At 35.6% G+C, this 24614-nt stretch overlaps 1 protein-coding gene across 2 annotated transcripts; it reads right to left on the reverse strand.

Moving 5' to 3' along the window:
- Positions 1–343: 343 nt before the first annotated feature.
- Positions 344–9410, reverse strand: LOC132284261 (cell division control protein 2 homolog A-like). 2 transcript variants are annotated; one of them, XM_059786348.1, is made up of 9 exons: positions 9207–9410; positions 7872–7924; positions 7600–7784; positions 4659–4779; positions 3989–4162; positions 2811–2974; positions 1454–1541; positions 1296–1349; positions 344–759 (listed from the first exon to the last, which is right to left on the reverse strand). In XM_059786348.1, exons 2-9 carry the CDS (start codon positions 7878–7880, stop codon positions 667–669), a joined length of 888 nt encoding a protein of 295 aa, XP_059642331.1. In that variant the 5' UTR covers positions 7881–7924; positions 9207–9410; the 3' UTR covers positions 344–666. The 2 variants fall into 2 exon arrangements, with proteins under 2 accessions (XP_059642331.1, XP_059642332.1); XM_059786349.1 differs by lacking the exon at positions 7872–7924 and having other exon boundaries at positions 9207–9407.
- Between the last annotated feature and the right edge of the window lie 15204 nt (positions 9411–24614).

The raw sequence follows: 24614 nt of genomic DNA on the forward strand, positions 1-24614 counted from the left end.
AACTCGCGCCCTTAACGCGTTGAATCAAGATCTTAATATCACAGCGCTTTCAATCCAGTGTGAATGAGGTGGTGAATTCAATTAGAGCACCAATTATACTGTGTCACAATCTAGAGAATCTGCATTCACCAAATTCTTGTTATTTTGTCGCAAGAACATATACGTATATATATAAATTTACCAGCATGTTTGTTCCTGCAGCAAAATGTACTAATATTGATGTAAAATGAATTGCTTCTTGCATTCATAGCCAAACACAAAATAAATCATGGACATTTCATCATTTTACATCCAGTTAATGAAACTGAAAAGAAAAAGAAATGACCTGAAAGCACATATGATATAACAAGCAAAACAAGGTTTCACATTTAAGGGGATCAAAGTCATCATCATGTCTTTCAAAGAGCACAACGTTACAAAAATTTTTTTAAAAATGTCACTCATATATAGTGATATATATCTTTCGGACACGGAAAGGAAGGTAACTTGACGAGCAAACACTAGGCATATTACATGGTGGCTGTGCTAAAAGCCACTTAATTGAATTTGAATTTGAAGCTCAAAAAATTGCAGCAAAAAACCACACATTTCTCACAGAATATGAAAACCCATAGAATGTTACAAATCGATGTACAGTTTTGCAGACAGGAAGGTAGGTGCAGTGAATCAAGGTACCAACCCGACGTTATCCCTGAAATATTCATGCTGAAGAGCACTCCTGGCCGTGATTCTTTTGCTCGGATCCAGGCTCAGCATTTTCTAGAAAAGGAACAGAAAAGAGTTAGCAATAGGAATATCAAGATCGTGACAAATGTTCTTTAAATCGGTTCGTAAACATTTATTCATTTGCGATTGTCCAAAAAGGAGAGATGAGATCAAGGCCATAAAAACTTGCTAAATGATGAACGGTGGTTAATATTTGAAAAGAGTAGTGTGTCAAAAGGAATAATTAAGAACTTCAACATTTTAATTTATACTGATTCCACTTATTGACAAGTTTTCACACTGGTTTGCGTTTGGGCTTTTATCCAAACAACATTCTAAACAAATAGAAAAGTAGCTAATTTTTCAGTAGACAAGATACCATAGCAAGCGGTGATCAGTGATATTGCAGCCAAATAAAGAAGTCATAGAAGATCTTTTACAAAAAGGTGGTCGAAGCCGCAATGTCAAAAATAGCCTTCTTACGACAAGGCACTAAATGACAAGTTCTATAACACGTATGGATGCTTTGTCATTATCAACTTGGCCCTATACAGATGCAAATTTAAAAATGTATCAAATTCTAAACTTACACTAAGAAGATCGACACCAGTTGCATCAAGATTTGGGACCTCGGTTGCAAGGTTCTGCAAAGTAGAGTGTACTGTTTAAATCTTTCTGTTATATATATTCTGAAAATTTAATAAATAAGAAGATCTAGGAAATAACACATCATGCTAAATCCAGTCACCTTGGAAGACCACTTTGGAAAGGTAGTTTTAAAATCAGGCAAAGACTGCACTCCGGGCCATGTTTCCTCCTTGGGAGTACCCAAGATTCTTCACGGGAAAACAATTCATAAATAAAATGGAATCAATTGCACAACACAGAGAGATAACTAGCTTCATTAAAGCAAGGTTACACTATATTCAATCATAAATTTCACTTAAATTTTTTTAAAACAATCGTATAATTGGCAAAAGGTTATTCTTTTAAGTTTTTCAGCATGTCTAATGTGAACAATTAGAATAGAAAGAACATCTACATGTCAAAAAAATCCGACAGGTGTAAGTTTCCCTACTATCCCCCCTCTTTTCTCTGATTGAAAGGTTTTTTTTCTTTTTCTTTTTCTTTTTCTTTTCTTTGCAAGAGAACAAGAACTTAACAAATTAAGAGCTGCGGCCAATTCAAATGACACTCTTGAGGTACAAACAATTCCAGTTTCTCCAAACATCATAAAAAAATTAACGGATATAAGATGAAACCAATCAGACAGGCTTTCTCTCCACTGAAAACTCTGTGCATAGGGTTCTATGAAAACTTGTAAATAGAAAATGAAAATGGAACTCTAAAGATATTTTGAACCTACCAAGAGCCTTTTAGCCCAGAGGTACCTAGGTGGTTTTATTATCAAGGTGGGAGGTTCAGCCCCAACATGTTGGCCCCTTAAGTTATCCTGTGATAATGTTATCAGAGATTGTCACCCAAAGAGGAGGGAGCCAAAAAAGAAATCTTGAACCTTTTGGCAACTGTTTTCACGATTCAGTTCCTGATAATTCTGATTTGATGGCATTGTTTCATTCCAATATTTAGCAGCATTAAAACTTAAAGATATTCTAAAAAATGTATAGTCACTTGTGTAATGACTCGAATAAATTCAGGTGAGCTTGAGAGATTGACTCGAATGACCAGGCTCAAAGTCAAATAACAGGAGATGTGTAATCTCAGGTCTTAACTACTTATTCCAAAACAATAAGCTCTAGATGAGCACATTTGGTTGCTGGTCACTTGAAAATGTTAAAATTTTGGGGAGAAATTTTATTCATTCAGTCACTCGTCTATTTAATTTTACTATGCAAAGACAATTTAGATGGGAAGTACTGAGCCCAAGCTCTATCAGAGTTGTCATTCGATGGTTTTCCCTATTTCCATGTCAATTATTAACTTAATCCCTTCTAATGCAGACTTGTAATGGGGTGCATTTTAGTAAAAATAAACAGAATTTAATGATTTTGAGCCTACTGAAAACTTAAAAAGGGCATCCTTTGCCAATTTCCCGATGAAGAGCTGCAAAAAACAAAAGAAATTTGTCATAAGAGCTATAAAACCTGAAAATCTTGAATAGTTGATCAATTTCAGAGTCCCCAGGAAACAATGGCCTCTGGTTCACCATCTCAGCAAATATACAACCCACTGACCACACATCAACAGGAGTAGAATAGTGACGGGATCCAAGGAGTATTTCTGGTGCCCTGTACCATAGAGTCACTACCTGGGGAAAACACCAATGAGCAACAGAGATGGAAATTATAAATCGACTGAAAAGGCTAATTTGCTTGTTGATACATGAATATACTGAGATACTGGAAAAGTGTACAGTTGAGTGCAATGAGCATTTTTTTCTTGAAAAGCTGAGGTTTAACAAGAAATTTCAGTGTTTTATTTCCCCAGAAAACATTATGAGCTTTACAACTGAGAGTGCACAAAAAACTGTTGAAAGCAGTAAACCACACCAAACCAAATCGAACCAAACCAAACGGTCTGATCCAGTTCTATGATGGAATAGTTCAGTTCCGGTTCTACAAATTAAAGAACTGTTAATACACTTGTACAAACTTGATTGGTAGAAAATATAGTGTATCATAGACAAGAATACATATGATGATGATCATCATATATATATATATAAATATATATTGCTATGTATAGTACATAAATATACCATAGAACCAAATCGATCACCTACAATTCGGTTCAGTTCCAATATTTTTGGAACCGTTAAAACTGGTTTGGTCCTGGTTCATTCCTAAACCAGACCAAACTGAACCGTTTGCCCCCTATTTAAAACCATGACTCACATGTAGGTGAGGATATATTAGGGCATTTAGGCCCTGAAGAAGAATGCTACTTTATCAGAATCACAGTCAACACACTGCCATTACAAGCACCTTAGAGTTGTTCGCAGTTTGTTTTTACCTGTGACTTGCAGACTTGAAGAGAAATGACCTGAATTGCCTCATCACTCGTGTTGATTTTACTTTTTTGTATGAAATGTATGAAATTTTGATTATTTTATTCACTCTTCATAGTTTGAGGCTTAACGTTTTTGTCTAAATACATATTTATATATATGTGTACATATATACATATATGTTGAATACTATAATTTGAGAACATTCACATGAACACAGAAAGCCTGGTGTGAGGTGGTGTTGTGGTGATAGTACTCAATATGGAAACAAAATATAAACATCCAGGGAAAGCTCAACCTGATGCACACTAATACCTCGTGCGTAAACGTCCTGACAGGAATACCAAATGCTCTAGCCAATCCGAAGTCTGCAAGCTTTACTGAATTTTTACCACAATCTATCAGCAAGTTCTGAGGTTTCAAATCTCGATGAAGAACTCTATGAGAATGACAATATGCGATGCCACGAAGAATTTGATACAGAAAATTCTGAAAAATGAAGACAACCAAATAATGTTTATAGTTCTTTAAATCAGAAGCCAAATAATGAAAGAACTGCTAAAGGAACATTGCATTTTATCTTTTTGATCACTATAGAATTCATCATAAATAATAGCAAAATGTATTTAAGTGTGGGGGTCACCTGCACTACCTGATAATTCTTCAGTTTTGGTTTTTGCTTTGCTAACTCTCGGTTGTAGACACAAAGTTATGATGATTTGCTAAGAGAATAACTGTAATTACTTGAAATTTGTATATTATTACTAAATGAACTAAAATTATTTCAGTAGCAAGAAACTCTACAAAGGATGAACTTGAACTCCAGGGCTATTCATCTATAAAGGAAAAGTCAAAATGTTTTTGTATACATTGCTGATTTAATGGAACCAAAGATGATCATTTATGTATCCACCCAGTTTGGGACAAGCCTCATATTAAAGCACAGTATGCACAAACCTCTAAGGGGCAGGAAGGTATCACTCACTTTTATAAGACGTAGATCCTTTGAGAACTCAGGACATGAATCCATGTGCTTCTTCAGATCCAAGTCCAAATACTCAAAAACCAGATACAGACGCTTCTCACTGTGCACTACATCTTGTAACCTGTCAAACAAATATATATGAAACATTTTTAGTACAGAGCTCTGTACAAGTATTAAAGAAGAACAGTTAAACAATGTACACATTTCCAGCAATCAAAAGCGAACAACTTCATACCAAGAATGATATTTTCCAGACTTTACTGGGGGAATAAGTACAAAATAAATCACATTTCTCAGGAAAATGTAGCAGTTTTTTCTATCTGCCACCAAAAAAAAAAAAAAACAAGGATAAAAAAGAAGAAGAAGAAAAAGAACAAGAACTGTTCTTTGGAAGGTGCACCAATTATAGTTTTTAGTACAGGTGAAGATGCACACGGCACATGCAGATACTAAATGTTCTTTGAAAGTCCAATAAGGAATTGGAAATGCACAGCACTAAATCTTGCTACTACTCCTGCACCAAGCTTTTGGTACCAAGACTGGTACTATCTTTGTGATATCCTAAGTTTGTATTAGGACCGTAATCTGTGCTTAATGACTTTAATTGAGCTTAGTGACTTTTAATTATACTTAGCGACTTAATTTTTCTTTCCATTATCTAATTGCTCTGTTATGACTTTGTGGTATATGTGTTTTATATGGGATATGGGAACTTTGACATGGGAAAATTTTCATAACTTTGCATTAGTGGTAGAGGGTTATGAAATAAAGAAGAGTTGGAGGACTATATGCTAATTTTACCAACTTTGGGGGCATGTGTTTTCAGTCTTCACCATGTAAAAGGTGTAAACAACCATATGGTCCGCACGAGTCATCTCTTACATATATGCGCTGGAAAGGATAAAAGAAAAGAAAAGAAAAAAAAAGAGAGAGAGTTGGCCGAGAGTTAGAGAGGGAAAGAGACAGAAAGAGAAGAAGAGAAAGAAGGAGAAGAAGAAAAGAGGGGAAGCTGTAGGACTTTAATCACTTCATCCATTTTGGTAGGGATTTTCTAGCTTTAGCATGTTTGAGTGGTTTTCTTCTAAAGCTTTTATTGACTGCTGGTCTATTTGTTTTTAAGTTACCATAAAAGCACATATCCTCAAAGGTCATTTTTGGTGACTTGACGCAAACTGAAGTTTTTACTTGTTTTGATTAGTCTAATTGTTTCAAAGATAAACTGTAGCTATGGACTGCTAGTATGGTGGATATTTTGAGAAATGGTGAAACTGATTTATTCATGCTATGTACTTGGGCTGAGTGACAAAAACGATATGAACAGTTGTCTGAACCGAATTGAAAATTCGAAAGGGGTGAAATAATTGGGACAGGGTCTGAGACACGTGGAAGACCCTTGTTTGGGTATGGAGAGCTGAGACCACACTGATTGGAAGGGGAAGCGACGGTGGGGGACACTCTCGGTGCACACAAACTGTTCGGATTGCTATGATTGGGAATGAAACGAAAAGGAAGAAGGGAAAGAACTGTGAATTGCAGTGGGTTTAGTAGCAATTATTTTTGTGAAGTACTTTATTTGGCAAAACTCATTGTTGGTCTATTCCTACTTCAATAAAAATATCATAAGCATTCTAAACCTCATATATGCCATTATTAGATTTTGCCTATTGGGCGTCGTCTCATTCCTTAATATTTCAGGTGCTGATAATCTGGACGGTGTGAAACGGGGTGCTAGCCATGGGCTATAAACTGTTTAGTGTTGGATTACTTTTGTGTAACTTCTAGTGTACTCACTATACTGAAATGATGTTTTAGAAGTGACAGTTGAAGGAATACTTGTTGTGCTTGGGTTCGTAACTATGTATAGCATGTGTAAAGTGTGAAATCCTGTAAAATACCAACTTTGTCCTTTGGTGTGTGCAAAGGCTGTTTCTTATCTCCTATATGTTGAGACTTACTCAGTAAGTTTGTTGTTGGTCTTGATGTGGTGATCTATTACCACTTAGATAGTGTCTTTGTGCATGGTTCTTAATCATGCATATGGTATGATATGTTGTAAATAAGGCTGAATTAGAACAGGTTTCGGTTGAGTTCATGAATGTGAAACTTCAAAGCAGGGAAACATATTCACACAAAGAGAACAGGGGACTGCACGGTCGACTGTGCAAGACTCCGGACCCCATATAACAGTTGAATGTCCTCAGGGTAGAGTCGACTCGTGGGTGTGGTCTAGTGTTTTTGGGTTCAGTTGGAACAGTCAACTGTAGCATCTGCATTCTGTTATGTAACCTTGTTTTGTTGTAGCAGGCTCTTGTTGATCTCACCTTAAACCAGCTACTTAATTCTAAGGGCGATGAACCCTTTTGACCTGAATAACTTTTTGGGTTGAGCTCATAAAAAGAAACGAGTGATTTTGAGGCTAGTTAAACAATAAAGCTTGTTTTTGTTTCCTTTAAACCTCCATTAGTCACACCTACATTTTGGGTCGTGACAATCTTAGTCCAGTATTGATATTCTAATAATAATAATGAACGTCTGATTTTCCATTTAACTAAGATGCAAAGAACAAACATTCAGTTGGTAAGAGTAGATTGCCTCATGAAGTCCTATATATATATATATATATCTTTAGTTTGCTCGTCTTCAAAATATGCAAACAAAATATAACAATTATAGGATGATGATAAAATCCAAGAAACAAAGATGAAAAGCTTAATTTGATATCATCAATGTGCTGTACAAATCAGCAGATCTAAGTTGGATCTCCCAAGACAAGGATGCAATGCAATTTTCTTCTGCATCAAGTGTACTAACAACATGAGTTCGTGTCTGACATGTACATACATTCAGGACATGGATATCAATAAGTAAAGCCAATCATTCGTCTGTGATCTTAGTTGACACATTCTCAAAATAACAAGAGAAACATATCTTTGCTATATACCTGACAATGTTTTCATGCTGCATCTCTTTCAATAGAGAAATTTCTCTGATGGCTGTGCTTGGTACACCCTCATCTTCCTGCTCCAAGCGGATTTTCTTCAAAGCTATTGTTTCATTTGTTGCAAGGTTACGGGCCTTGTAGACCACACCATAGGTTCCCTCACCAATCTTTTCAACCTTTTCATACTGCAAAATACACAAAGATCACAATCAGTTCAACACAAACATAACTGGTAAATGAAATTTTTCCAAGAAGAAATTAAACTCCTTTACCTGCTCCATCTGGTACAGGTTAAAGACTAACTGATCAGTGAAAAACTCTAAAGCTGAGCAGAAAGGCAACAAAGAAACAACAGTTTCAGAAAAGTACACGAATACCAAATCTACATGTGTGTGCAGTTGACTGTACACAGGCAACCAAACAAATAGCAAGAGAATTGATATGTGAAATGGAAACAGGAAATGCCACAAAGTAGTAGACAACAATAATTCACCAATAATAGAGTAACATGTGGTTTAATCAATATATAAACAGTAAGGAGTAACTAAACTAGTCCTGAATTATTGACAGCCAACAGAAATGGATCAATTCCATAAACCATTCTCATTGCCAGATTAACATCCACTAAAAGCTCTCTCCCTCTCCTGCTAACTTTCCCCTTCACAAAAGAAATGCACAATTTTGGTTGTTTTACTCTTACAGTACTACAATTGGCATTTTGGTAGTTAAAAGTTTTCGTCCAACAGCCAATAACATGTGTCACTAGATTAGATTGATTGCATTAGCTTTTACAAAAATTATAACAAAATTTTCCACTTCTGTTTATAACAGTAAAAGCAAAAATGCAGGAATATCTTTTACTACATTATAGTCAATTCAACAAAATTGATACAATGAACACTAGATTTGCATTAAAAAAAACTATAAAAAGAACTCACGTCGCTACTAATAATGCCAACACAGGAAACAAAGTGCTTGATTGGATATCAGTATAGTACTGATTATATCCACTACATTAAATTGACTGCATTTGCTTTTACACAAATGACAGTAAATTGTTCTACTTCTATTTATAACAGTAAAAGCAAAAATGCAGGAATATCATTTAATACATTATAATCAATTCAACATAATTGATATGATGAACACCTGACTTGCATATAAAACTATACAAAGGACTCATGTCACTACCAACTATGCCAAGAAATGCAATAAAGTGCTTGATTTGAAGATCAGTATAATGCTGATGATAAATTAAGCCATTCAACACCTTATATCTCTTCAGTTCTGATCTCCAAAAGGATGGCGTGCAATGACGCAGAGTCAAAATTCATTATCAGTATCAAATTATCAATGAACAACACTCCCTCTTCAAGCAGAGTTCTAGCATTCAGATTAGTACCAGTATCAAATTATCAATGAACAACACACACGTTTCAAAGAGATTTGTAACATTCAAATTGGGTATTCAACTATAAATTGAACACACATTACACCTACATAAACGTGTGTGTGTGTGTATAGAGAGAGAGTATTGTTATATACGAAAGCAATTTAATGAACATATTTGGTGAGAGAGAGAGAGAAACGAGTATGAAGATGCTTACATTGAAGACGATTACAGAGTGAATGGAATCGAGTGATTTCGATGATGAATGAGAGACAGCTTTTGCATCTAGCGATCACTCTCAAAACCCTAGCCCTAACCCTAACCACTCAACCACATTTCTTCTCCCAGTCAACCATCGGTCACTAGCAGTTCAGTTGTAGTGGAACATTTTACTGACCTTTAACATTTTCCAATGACATTTATAGGCTTTTGGTGGGAGGAAGAAAAAGTGGAGGGAAGGGAAGGGAAGGGAAGGGAAGAGTGATGGAGAAGGGAATGTCTGATTCCCTCCTTTTTGTTTGGTTAAAGTAATGTTGCATTTGAGATCATTGAGTTTGAAATAATTTAATTTAATTTAGTGTTAAACTAAATTTATTTCATATTAAAATATTATTTTTACTATTATAATTTCCTTGATGATTATTAATTTTTTTTAGCATATTTGAGATTTAGAGAGAAACAATTTGATGGACATGTTAACATTAAAATTGTCTAGTCACTTATAAAGTTTCGAGTATTTATCTATTAACTCATTGTAATACATAATGCAAAATGCAAAGTTTATTGTAAGGGCTCTTATTATGACATTGCAACGAATTCTATTGTGTAATTTGTTATCAATCAAACAACTAAAAATATAAATCCACGCAAAATTACTCTCAGTATAGCTTCTTCCTTTTAAGAATTAATTGATATAATTACTCCTCACGTAGGTACAATTGTCCCTAAAAATATTCTTACATAATTTTGTCATATTTTTATATATTTATTTTTGTGAAAAAAGAAAAAAAAGTTCTTAAAGGAGTGGGGGAATATATATAAAAGTAAAGTGCAAATATTGCATTCATTCCCACTTTATATACTAATAAATGCAGGTATTTGTGTGTGTATATCTTGTTTGGTTAAAAATGTAAAATGGTTAAGTGATGTGTCCTACTCCGTAATTCTTAAAGGCACTTGAACTAAAGCATTTTGATTTTGATTGTTGTTGGATTTTTTATTTTTTTTTAGTATTCCACTAAAAATATATTAAAACACCTCTAATCACTATATTTGTATTGTTATTTTATGCAAAAGAAAGTTACTGTCATACATCAAAGTGGGTTTAAAACATCCACAACATATAAAAATCCTTGTCCTGTATATTTGTCTATGTGTGTGATGTGTGGGTGTTTGTGTATGTGTGTGTATATTTTCAATAAATTTCACGTACAATTCATTGGTGAGAGGGCACTCAATTGAACTGGAAGTGTGTTTTTATTGGTAACTCAAAATTGACAGTATGAGTTGTACAAAGACAACGCGTTGTGGTTGGCTTCAGTGACGCAATCGAAGGAAGAGACAATACTCTGTTGCTCAATTGTTTCGAATGGTCAGGGTTTTGGTTCTCATGAATGCTAGGTTGGTTTCCAGTTCTCGTTGTCAAAAAGAGTAGATTGGCAATATAAATTTGTTATTTTTTGTTACTTCAGTCATGTTTAGAATTATTAGATTGACATTATGTATTAATAAACTTATTAGTTTTTTTTATTTGTTATTTTTTGTTACTTCAGTCATGTTTAGAATTATTAGATTGACATTATGTATTAATAAACTTATTAGTTTTTTTATAAAAAAAAAAAACTAAAATGGAATATCTACAAAGCCAAGTCTTTGATTTTTGTTACATTTGCTTTGAGGAATGGAAAAATTGATGAAAAGGAGAGGGGAAGGGATGAACAAGGCATTTGTAAGGAAGGGAATGTGTCTCTCTTATTTTTCATTTGGTTGGATGGAATGGAAAGCAAAAATGATGGATGTGGTGGCTCATTTTTTTTTTCTTGGTTAGAAGGAGTGAGAGATAATTTTATAGTATTATTTTTACTAATATACTCTCATTTTATAAAATTACAAATATATATATATATCCATTCCAAATTATGCAACAAGAAGGTTAAAAATGAAATTTTAAAACGTGTTTGATATTATCTTATTTTCTCTTTCCTCTTCCCCCAATTTTGGGTGGATAGAAAATTACAAATAAATAAGGGATGAAGCATCCCTCCCTGCTTCCTCTCTATTTTTCCTTCTCTTCAACCAAATACAAAAAAACTTCTTTAATTCCTTCTCTCATTCATCCCCCTCAATCTATCCCTCTAACCAAACATAACATTTGGGTTGACAATTTGGCTTGAATCGTTTTTAGAAAATAGTATGCTCCTAGACGAAGTAGAGGCAAATATGGTGTAATAAATTATAACTCAGTTTATGTGGATAATGCTATGTTTGGTTGGAGGGAAGGATTGAGGAGGGATGGATGAATGTTTTCGTGTTTAGTTAAAGAAAGGGGAAAAGAGGAAGGAAACGAGGATTCCTCCTTTCTTTATGATTTTTTATCGGCCCAGTTTTTTTTAAGGAAGAGAGGAGAGAGAATGATAAATCTAATTTTCAATTTTAACCTTTAAAAAAAAAAATAGATATATACCTTTTATAATTTTATACAATGAGACTATTATCAGTAAAAAGAATATAAAAATTATTTTTCCTTTCCTTTTAACCAAACAAAAAAAATGTCAAACTTCTAAATAAACTTTGAAACATTGCTAACCATTTTACTTTATATATCATCGTCTCATTTTCTCATTTGCTAACCATAGCTTCACATTTTTCTTCCAATCAAAAAACACTTTAAAATCGTTGACCCAAAATCAATGCCCACTTCTTAAACGTGTTGAAGATGACCAGTAAACTTGAAAATGACCCAAATTTTTTATGATTTTGAGACGTTTATTCATATTAATTTCGTTTATGTAAATATGAAAAGTTTGGTGTAAGAAACAACGTCTTAAGAATGGCTTCAACAATTACGTGTTCAATAGAGGGATACAAAAAATATGAAGATGAAAGGACTGTAATTTAAGCCAAATAAAAATGCATTAAATGACTTGTATGAAAAATTAGGAACAAAACAGGGTGAAACTACAATTTACAAATTATCAAAAAATGGAGAGAGGTTGACTAGAGATATGAATTGAGTTTGGTGTATTAAAGGATATAGATAAAAAAATATTTGTTAAAGAAGTATTATTTGTACCCACTCGATTGAGTTTGGTATCGAATTTTGTAACAAGGATATAACAAAATTTGAATTTCTGTAATTAGCGATTAAATTTTATGATAAAGATGTGTGGATAGGAAGAAAGAGGGAACAAAATAAGGATATTGAAATTATTCTAGAATTTGTTGTAATGTTTCCGTTTTTCGTCATTTCCCATTTTTGGAAGTTTTCGTTTTTGGCAAGGGCATTTTTGTCTTTTCACGTTTTGTGTACCGAACACCGTGTGAGTTAGGGATGAGGATATCTCGAAGACAGTGTTCCGTACACGATATGGACATTATGAGTTCCTTTTATGCCTTTTGGCTTGACTAATGCGCCAGCGGCATTCATGGACTTAATGAACCGTGTCTTTCACGATTACATTGACCAGTTTGTGGTAGTTTTCGTGGATGACATCCTTGTGTATTCACGATCTCAAGAGGAGCACGAGATCCATTTGAGCATTGTATTGCAGATTTTACGGGAGCACCCATTGTATGCCAAATATGAGAAGTGTGAATTTTGGCTACAGGAGGTGAAGTTCTTGGGATATATTGTTTCGAAAGGCGGAGTGCCGGTGGATCCATCAAAGATAGAAGTAGTTTTGAATTGGAAACATCCCAATAATATGTTTAAGATTCGAAGTTTTCTTGGCTTAGCGGGATATTATCGGAGATTTGTGAAGGATTTTTCCCATTTGGCAGCACCTATGACTTGCTTGACCCGGAAAAGGGATCAAGTTTACGTGGAATGAAGCATGCGAGTCTTCTTTTCAGGAGTTGAAGATAAGGTTGACTATGGCTCCAGTGTTGGTGATACCTGAGCGTGACTTGGGTTATGTAATTTATTATGACACTTCACGTGATAGTTTGGGTTGTGTGCTGATGCAGGGTGGTAGAGTAGTAGCTTATGGGTCTCGACAGTTGAAGATTCACGAGCTTAACTACCCTACTCATGACTTGGAGTTGGCGGCAGTTATGTTTGCTTTGAAGTGCTGGAGACACTACTTGTATGGTGAGCGATTCGAGGTGTTCTCAGATCACAAAAGTCTCAAGTACCTTTTCTCCCAGTAGGACTTGAACAACAGATATAGGTAATGGGTTGAGTTCTTCGAAGATTACAACTTTGACTTGCAGTATCATCCGGGCAAGGCAAATGTGGTAGTTGATGCCTTAAGCTGAAAATCTTGTGGGACATTAGCTGGCTTAGCTATTCGGAAGTGGAAGATACTTAAGGACTTAGCAGAGATGGGATTGTAGTGTTTTGATGATGACGTTTGTAGTGAGTCGGCATTCTTGTTTAGTCTTGTGGCTCAGCCTACTCTTGTCGGACGAGTAATTGAGACATAGAGACAAGATTCGGATTCGGATGTCATTCACACATTGATCTCCAGTGGTGAGACAGTGAAAGATTGGACCTTACATGCAGATAGAGGTCTACGGTTCAAGGGTTTGTTGGTCATTTCCATATGTTGTCTTAAGGACGTTCTACGAGAGCTTCACACTTCCCACTTTGCAGTTCATCCAGGTGGTACTAAAATGTATCACAATTTGAGACGTCAGTATTGGTGGAACGGAATGAAGAAAGATGTTGCACAGTTTGTGGCTAAGTACTTTACCTGTCAGCAGGTGAAGCCCGAAGATCAGAGACCAGCCGATTTATTGCAGTCATTGCCTGTAGCGCAATGGAAATGGGAGCAGATTGCTATGGATTTTATGACAGGTCTTCCTAGATCATGGAAAAGAAATGAAGTCGTATGGGTCATTATTGATAGATTGACCAAGACGCCTCACTTTTTGCCTATTAAGGAAACAGATGACGCAGAGGCACTTGGTGTTCTTTATGTGAAAGAGATTGTGAGGTTGCACGGAGTTCCAGTGGCTATTGTTTCAGATAGGGATGCCAAGTTCATTTCGAAGTTTTGGGAAAGACTTCAAGCAGCGTTCGGTTTATCGTTGCATCTTAGTACGGCATTCCATTGTCAGATGGACAGCCAGTCGGAGCGTACCATCTAGATTTTGGAGGATATGCTTCGAGCTTGTGTACTTGATTTGGGAGGTAATTTGGAGGATCACCTTCCACTTATTGAATTTGCCTACAACAACAGTTATTAGACGAGCATTGAGATGGCTCCATTTAAGGCGTTGTATGGTAGACCTTGTAGATCTCCAGTCTGTTGGACTGAGATAGGCGAGACAGCCGCCTTAGGACCTGACATTGTACTCGAGACTACCGAGAAGATTAAGCTAATCAGACAGAGGTTGCTCACAGCTCAGATCATACAGAAGAGCTATGCGGATAAGCGGAGATGACTGCTATCCTTTGAGGCGGGAGATCATGTATTTCTACGGGTTTCTCCACAGAAGGGTTTGATGAGGTTCGGGAAAAGTAGCAAGTTGTCGCCACGATTCATTGGACCTTTTGAGATTTGGATCGTGAAGGAGAGGTGGCCTACAGACTTGCATTGCCACCACAGTTACACAGGGTCCACAAAGCTTTTCATGTGTTGATGCTACGGAAGTATGAACCAGATCTGTCTCACATCTTAAGTTGGGTTGATATGGATATCGATGAGGATGTCTCCTACAAAGAGGGACCTGTTCAGATCCTTGACACACAACAGAAGGTGTTAAGGGACAAGATGATACCGTTGGTAAAGGTTCTTTGGAGGCATCACGGAGTTGATGAGGCTACTTGGGAGTTTGAACAGGAGGTTAGCTCCAAGTATCCAACATTGTTTTCTCCCACAGGTATGATTTCGGGTACGAAATCCTTTTTAAGTTGCGGAGATTGTACTATTTTCGTTTTTCGTCATTTTCCATTTTTGGAATTTTCCCTTTTTGGCAAGGGTATTTTCGTCTTTTCACGTTTTGTGTACTGGACACCATGGGGTGTGCCGAGTGTGTCAGAAAGTTGGTTGGGGCATTCCATTGAGTTCAGGACTCTTAGAAATGCAAAGGTTGCCATTTCAGCATTTTTCCGTTCTTTAGGCCGGAAAGTCCCGTGTGGGACCCGCCACGGGCATTGTCGTGTGCGGGAGTCTTGGTGGGGTTCATTTGCATTTCATTTATTTTATTTAAAGTGCTTTATGTGGCATTTGTGTAGTTTACATGTATATGTGTGTATGTGTGATAGAAAAGAAAAGAAGAAAAGTCAAAAATGGGATTTTTTTTAGTAGTGGACACCACTAGTGTTTATCATGGCCAAGTGACCACATTTGGTCTCCAATTCTCTTTCTCCCCAGCAGCTCTCTCTTTTCCTCTCTTTGATTTCATTTTTCTTTTCTTTTTCATTCAAAGCTTCAAATCTTGATTAATGTTCAACCGTTGGGAGTTTTTGGGTGCCGTTTGCGGCAAATCGAAGAGCTCAGCGAGATCTTCGAGTTGATCTAAACAATTTCAGCTTTGGTACTCCATAGGGATTTCGAATTGTAGGGCATAAATTGGGGGTTTTCATCATTTAGGGGTGTTTAATTCACAATTTCTTGATATTTTGTGAATTTTCTTATGTATATTGTGCTCTAGCATGCTTATCTTGTATGAATTCTTGCTAAAACTTGTTTAATGATGTGTATGAAATTGTGTAAGTGTATGTCAAATGAAATGCTGTGATAATTCTTGTTCTGCTTGAATTGTTGTTAAATGAAAATATGATATCTTGAATTGCATGTGAAACATGCTAGGTAGCTAGACTTGAATGACATATATGATTTTGAGTATTTTGCATGACATGAAGTGGCATAAGGCATTCATGCATAACATTGGAAACGAAATGGGGAAAAAGGTTTGAAAGAAGTGAAGATGGGATTTTGGGGAAGAAAAGTTTTTGAATAAGGTTTTTATGAAAAACCTGGTCGCCCAGGGGTTACCGAAGGGCCATGGTGTTAGTGAGGCCTAGAAGGGACTAGGAAAATTTCTTTAGTGCGGTTGAGCTATCTGGGCCCCAAATGATGCCACGGGGTAACCATGGGTCAGGGACAGTAGCCAATCCTTCTCTCGTGCTGCCAAGGGGTCACTGTGGGACGGGTTTCACTAACGTTTTGGAAATGACAATGGAAATGGTTTTGGAAACAGGGAGCGACATTGCATGACATTACATCCCATTTCACGGCATTTGTACTAATGATTTGAATTTGTTGGTTTTACTATGTGGTTATATTCTTCCCAGACGTAGCATGATCCCAATTCCGTTTTCTATTCATTGTATAGATTCACGGGGATTCAAGAGGTGGGCCTTAAGCACTTCCTACTGAGCAATTTGCTCACCTCTTATATTTAACAATTTTCAGGTTATGGAAAAAAAGTAGCGGACGACATTCCACCACAACCTTAGCTTGGATTCAAAGACCATTCTGACTACCTTTTTAATTAGATCCCATTTTGCAAAGCTTTGTATAACAAGTGTAATTTTTATAGCTTGTGGTTGTATTTGTAATTTCATGATAGCTAATGTTGTAGAATATTTTTAAATCAAATTGGGATCATGTGTTGGACATGTAAAAACTGTATTTTAATTGAATGGTATGTGGAAAGTTATTTTATAACTTGTTAGAGCATATTTAAACCATTTTTCGGGTTTCTATCATGACAAATTTTTATTTCTTCAAGTGCAACAACGCAACATCAGGTCCAGGGCTCATCAGGGCCATTTCGGTCAACTGAAACGGCACTTCAGTCGACCTATTCTTTGCTCACTCTAGGGACTTTTGGAGTTCGGTCGACCGGTTGGCCATTTCGGTTGACCGAAATAGGGAGCTCACTTTGGCCGATCGAAGCTCGACATCGGTCGACTGAAATGGAGCTATTGTGTACTCTTATTTTCTCCTTTGCTTTTAAACTACCCTAAGCTTCGGAAAATTGTTTAGGACCCTCTTGAAGTCTATTTATGATGCAAGTACAATGTGTTGACCTTAGACATGATGTGGATTAACTTATATGACCTCGGGTTTGGGTAAGGATCTGGTTAACGGTTTGGACCTACTGGTTCAGGTCGTTACATTTGTAGCCCAGTGTTTGTTATTGTGATACACCTCGGATCCGAGACACGAATTGATCAGGCCCAAGCCCAAACCCGAGGGAATATCAAACAATTAATATTTAATCTGAACATAGTTGACAAAATGAAATAAGAAATAGAATTTAAGCTGAAGGAAAATCTAAAGTAAAAACCTTTAAAATTAAATACTTAAAATCCTCTAATAATAAAGATTAAATAATCCAAACTCCAAAACCTTCAATTAATTAATAACTCGGGAATCCATCTAGTGGCCCCTAATAACAGTCCCAACTGTAAAGTAAAACATAGCTAAAATCAATATCCAAAACGAATAAGATAGTAGTCCTACGTAGTCGGTGGAATAGAAGTCTGTATCTGCTCTACACGACCAAGCTCTAACCCTGGAACTGACGAGCACCTGAAAAATAAGAGAGTGGGTTAAGCCCACATGCAAGTCCTGATCTACTACGATCCAAACCGGAATCCAATACGCAAATACAACTTAGATAGACTCAACAATATCTAGAGTAGTCCATATATGTATATATTACACACTATAGGACGCTCATTAGTCCAATAGGTTTGTCTCAGCCTGAGTAGAGATACCATGCAAATCGCACATTACGTGGTCATGTGTACCTAGACCTACTAGGGAACAACACCTCTGTCCAGCTATCCATCCTAGGCGATATACGCACCTTAACCATGGTCATGAGACTCAAGCTCATACCATGGCATCATAACATAAATATATAAAGTCTGTGTCCTCCTAATACAAAATATCATCCATCTAATATAGTGGCTTGATATCTGTATAACCATTCATCCTAGAAATTCAATTATGTTATTTAGTTATTTCCTGACTAGACACTAACAGAAGTCGGACTTAACTTTTATTGTTAATCCGAACCTCAATCTAGATTAGGTAGGCTTAGTGATTGAACTAATCCATACCTAGTATGCCACCGTCCCATACCGGTGCACAATATCCTCCAGTTAACATAGTTGACGAAAATAATATAATTATCTATCAACCACATTCCAAAATAAGCGTAAGTATAGTTTAACATGTGTGCAACTAAATTAGGCATCCCAGAAAGGATTTAGAATCCTAATTATAGTCCATTAAATTGGTAAAGTAAAACCATGCACTTAACTCTTCCGAACAGTGCCTCAACCGATGCATTCTATAGCAAATTTAAACCATCAGTTAATTCCATCCAAGCATACACATTTTTATACTACTATATGCTTATACCACAACTGGAAACATAATTTGCAATTTAAGATCTTTCGAAGAAATCAAAATTTAAAAAAAAAAAACATTAAGTGTTGTCGGTTTCCTTGATGGAGTCGCCGCAACCAACAAAGCTTGAGAGTTGTGTGTGTTTAGGAGGTGGCCAAGTTTTACATTTATAAAAAGCCACTATTACCTTTCTCTATATAAAATATAGATAGGGCGAGTAGGGATCGTCCCAAGGGATTTGATGGTGTATCGAATTGTGAACTATGGTAATTAGGGTTAGTAGGTCGAGTGATCACACAATTGGTTGGTTGGTTGATTAAGCTAAATTGAATTCAACTAAATAAAATAATATGAGGTAAACAAGAGAGAGAGAGGTCTTGGGGTGTAGAGATCACCACCAAGCAATACTTTTCTATACTACTAACAAGTGATCAATTGAGGGTAATGGATGTGTTGCAATATGATAAGGGTGTGTGTGCATTAGGTTGATTCAATTGGCAAGGATGACAAATCAAGCAAGTATTGTCTAAACATCATGTGAAGAGCACAATATATCTAAGCAATAGAGCATATATTGTCTAGACAACATGGGGATAGCACAATAGATCAAAACAAGTCATTAATCCTTCATTAAACTCACAATCCACATGCAACACAATATTAGAGGAATATGCCATTTGGACTCACAAGTATGGAACATCAAACATCAAGAGTAGATTGTCCTCCCATCTAACATTATACTACCACTACACTAAATCTACACTACTAGCATGAAAATAAAGCTATCTAGACTAGGGGAGAGGCACAAACCATCAAGAATAGGCATAAACCATCAAATGAACCAAAATAGCATTCATTAAGCACATCATCTTGATAATCTCTAGATCTATAGCATCAATACACATAGACATGCATCAAAAACACTAAATCTAGAGATAAGCACATGAATATCCTACTTTAGCATACATAGACATATGGGTAGCATAGAATAGTCAATTGGAAGCATTAAACCATACAAACCATTAAATAATCAAGATTTATATATACATGAATATCAAGATGTATCATACAACACTAATCCCTCAATAATACACAAGATTAGAGTATAGAAAGCATGCTTGGGGCTAACTCTAGCCCCAAGAAGATGTCTAGCCACTCATGGTAGTGATGATCCAACCCTCAAGGGCTAACTCCATGGTTGCTCCTTGTTGGTGAAGATCTCCTCCAATGGTTGCTCTAGATTCCTCCCTTCTTCCTCTCCAAGAATAGCCTCCAGGATGATTTTCAATGTGTGACAAGAGACTCTAGACTCCTCTCCAAAAAGTGTATCATATTCCTTATATAGGTAGGTCAAATACACCCTATGATGAGCTCTGGTCATGCAAGGCATATTCTCCAATGATTGGGTAAAGGACGGAATAAATGAGCTGGACTTTAACTTTTTCTCGCTGGAGGAAGTTCGATCGATCGAACCTTAACTTGGATCGATCGAAGATGGGTTCGACCGATCGAATTGCATCTTGGATCGATCGAAGTGGTCTGACTCCTCCGGATAAGGACAAGGCTGAGATATTTCGAAGATATTTATGGGGAAAAGGACAAAAGTGGTTGGTAGGCGTACAGCTGTGGATAAGATCAATCATTTGAATAGGACAAAATAGGGTTCGATCGATCGAAGGTGATGTTGGATCGATCGAACTTGGAATTTCAGCAAAGGCTAAGGTTGGATCTATCGAGAAGTACTGTGATCGATCATAGATGTTCGATCGATCGAACTCTAAGTTGGATCGATCGAACTTTTCAGCTGCACAACTTTGATTCCTTTTTGCTCCTTGCTTTCTCCACTTTGCTCCCTCCTTTGGTTTATCTCAGGATTGCTTCAATTAAGCTCTTATTTGGCTGAGTTAGCTCAATTTTGGGATTAGTGCCTGAAAATATAAATAACACGTAATAACTCTAAAACGGCAAAGTAAGATAAATAAAGGTACTAGAATGCTTAAGCTTAACGGGTTTAAATGCGCATTTTTCAGTACTCATCATTAAGCAACGTAAGTTAATTCTCCACTCATCCACTTAGGAATTCTCTGTTTAAACTTAGATTAATTCTATCTCCAATATCTGAATGTGAGCTTGCTTCTCAACATTTTTATAAGTCTTAAGTAGTGAATTACATTATATAGTAGCACATAGATAGCCTTTGAAAAATCCAATTTAGCCAAAAAAACCTCAAACATCAGTTTTACGCTTCAAACAAGAGAAAGAGAAGGCTCTGAAACAAAAGAGCCTTCTCCACTTCAAGGAGAGCCTTCTCCATCTCAAGAAGAGCCGGAGCTGTTCTGCATGTGTCTTCTCCGACTCCGGTGGTTATCAGTCTTTGAAATCAGTTTTATTACAGGTTTTAAAGTCCCATCCTCATCCCAGATTGATCACAAGACGGAGTTATACAATTAAAAATTTGATTACTCATCAATGTTTAAAGCAAACAACCACCACATACAACCCGAACTTGTAACAACAGAACAACAGATTTAATTCAATGATGCTAGAAACTGATTTAACATGTAAAAGCAATGTAATTAAGACTTAGTTTAATTCCTGGAGCCTAACTAAGCATGCACAGAACACAGATTCATGGGAAAGAGAAGAATAGAGACTTGCCTTTGAGTTTCAGATTTGAAACTCTAATTCCGCAGTTCTGTATGATACGTTTGTATCCTAAATTGCAAATCTGCACCTCCAGTACTTTGGTTCAACCCAGAAACACCTCGCCAATTATCCTTAAACCTCCCTTTTTAGTTTTCACTCTCTGTTTCTTTCTGTCTCATAGTATAAGTGAATAGGATTTTGTGTGTAACCCTAAACAACCGTATAATGAATATATATATAGGCACCGCTAGACTTTAACCAAATTCTAATTCCTTTAGGAACAGGAAACATAACCCTAGAATCCATTCTCTAACCAAGTCGGCGACATCTGTGTAAAATAAAACCCTAATACTATTAAAACAGTTAACGTAAACAGTTTAAATTACGTAATATTAAAGCACTTAATTTAATTAATTCAAATATCACAAATAAATAATATAATTAATTTAATAAGACAAGTAATTCAAATAAAACAAATAAAACAAATAAACAAATAATTCAAATTAAACAAATAATTCAAATTAAATAATAATCACTTAAAGCACCACAATATAAAACACACATGATCCAATAAAAAAAATATGCAATTAAATACCTGGAATACCCTTTTAAAATCAGGGGTATTACAGTTATAGGGTTGCAAAAGGTGCTGAATTCAAATCAATCAATAGTCACCACTCACGGGTTAAGTGCAAACAACCCCCATCTACTATTGATATTGTGCATATCGGTCCCTGTGTGGTAAAAAAAGCCCCCTATACTATCAATTTGGCGCAAATAGGTCCCTGTGTGGTGTAAAATGAGGATAATACCCACATTTCAGTTTAATAAATTTATGATTATAAATACCGGCCATGTAAAATGACCATTTTGTCTAAATTTGTATAAAATTGTGTTTGTTTGGCAGAAGGATAAAATAAACCTCAAATTGTATAAAATAGGGATAACATAAGCCTGAATATAATTAAAACTAAAACCAAACATTCTCCCACTATATAAAGCATACTTAACCATTTTCAACCCTAAGTCAACATTGTATATGATTGAGGCCGACTCTAAGCAAATTCGGCTGAAAGTATATGAACGAGGGCGGCTAACAGTGCCTTCAAATGAGGCTGGATTGAACTTACCGGCAAACCGAATGGCGACGAGGCTATGACGATGCATGCAAGGAATCCGGCAATTGGGCTTCGGAAAGGGACACCCAAATTCCACAGGAGTTGCAGAAGGCAAGGGCAGGGGCAATAATATACTAGCAAAGGACCAGATACCACTTAAGGGGTGGAAAGATGATTGGTAATGTAGGTGTAGAGATTGTAGCCAGACCCACGTATCCAGAAGCCGCAAACAAATTTGGTATCTTATCTTTCAAAAATACTTCATCTCTTTTCCTTTTCTCCAATAGTAATTTGGAAGCCTCACTATTTGTGCAAAAGCAGATCCAGGAACAATTAAATCCCAATTAAAGGTCAGGATTTGTCATATAAAGACAGTACAGAACACATATCTCTGTAGAATGTTGTTTTAATTGATTCATAGTGATAGAAATATCGAAGAGCAAAGTAACATAAAGTAAAATATGACGCTATCAATGATTAACTGCTGATAAACAAGTGTGGCAAGGCTGACCCTAATTTGCGCATGAGATGTATTATATAATCAAATAACACCAGTAGTCCCCTTACAGGTCCAATGAGTTGAGAGATTTGATGACTATTACTTAAATAGGATTTTTAAAAATTAAACAGATCGATATAAAATTGAACCGCCATTGCCATTGGAATATGAATAAATTGGGAAATCTTTAACGGAGTTACATCCCTCAAGAGGTTTATAACCAGAGCTGCCATAAATAACCCATAACATATGGCCAAGCAATGCTTCGGAAGCTTAGAGAAGCCCTCAATTCCCAATAAATATTACATGCATAAGAAATATATATATATATATATATATATATATATATATATATGATAAGAACTTAACCAATTTCTAACCCTAGAGAGAAAGAGATAAAGGGAGGAGAGAGAAGGGCGAGGAAATGGTATAGGGGATTATATGCACATATGGGTGAGGGGCAAAATAGGAATCAAAAGGGTAAAATAGGGTTTTCATATTTCGTTTTTGTCAAAAATGATCAGAGGGGCTTATTTGCACATTTTTTGAATTTTATGAACTGACATGCACATTTTCAAAAAATAAGGACTAGTTTTGCACAAACCCTATATATTAGGGGTTTTTTTTTACACTTAACCCCACCACTCACCAAATGCGACCAATAATAAAGTTACCAGGTGTGACTCTCACTCATACTTGCAACTTTTGAGTGTACAAACTACCATATGAATAGTTGCATGATTATGTGTATTTATATACTATATTACAGTGTAATATATTCAATAAATTAAAATATTTAACATAATTTATTTAAACTTAATAATTCAATAATATAATAAATAGAATATGAATTATAATCGATTCATCCATAATCTATCCCACGTAATGATACTTTCACCTAACATGATATAATTTTTTAATTTTTTTATTTTTTATATACAAATAACAGAAGCACCCAACACTTATTATGATACCCCAAATCTCCGAGCTTGGGTTGATCAGGTCCACACCCAAAAATATAGGGATATCAAAAACAATTTGGTAATATGCAAGTACGGAATACAAACTGATAATAATAAAAGAAAATAAAAACGGAAATGAATTCTAATAAATAAATAAAGTCCAGGTACACAAATCATTAACTTTACAACTCCTTTAATACTCCAACTAATACAACTCGGGAATCCTTTAATATGAGAACCCCTAAACCAAAATCATAATAACTCTAAAGTCGGAAAAATAATCCGAAAGAATGGAAGATGAATGAAACCTTTAATCCGCTATATCCTCGTTACTGAAGTTGAAACTAACAAAGACCTGAAATATAACAACAGAGAGTGGATTAAACCCACAAGTAAGTTATCTCTTCTACAACCCAGCAGAGAATCGATAAACAAATCATCTTCAATCAAAACCATAACTATATCTAATATCCTTAAAAAAAGGTCAAATCAGATAAAACAACCATATAGTTACACAAATCTATATATATGATTATAGACAACTCCTCCTCATACTTTAAAATAACATATTTATGTATATGTATATAATCAACTCATCATAACTTGAAAGTAATATAATAAATAGATGTGATACCCCCTAATTTTGGAACACGGATTGATCAAGTCCGCGCACAAAATCAAGGGATATCAAAACAATTTAAGTATTTAACAAGCACAGAATACAAAGATGAATAATAAAGAATAAATAAACCGCTGAAGAAAACTAATAAATAAATATTACTTAATGATTCTCCAACAATTACAATTCGGAAATCCCATAACTCAAGGACCCCTTAAAACATTATCCAATAATCCAATACTATT

The sequence above is a fragment of the Cornus florida genome, unplaced genomic scaffold (genome assembly GCF_030987335.1).
Source record: "Cornus florida cultivar Cherokee Brave unplaced genomic scaffold, ASM3098733v1 CherokeeBrave_3.0.0_Hap2_Chr11, whole genome shotgun sequence".
Classification (NCBI taxonomy): Eukaryota; Viridiplantae; Streptophyta; class Magnoliopsida; order Cornales; family Cornaceae; genus Cornus; species Cornus florida.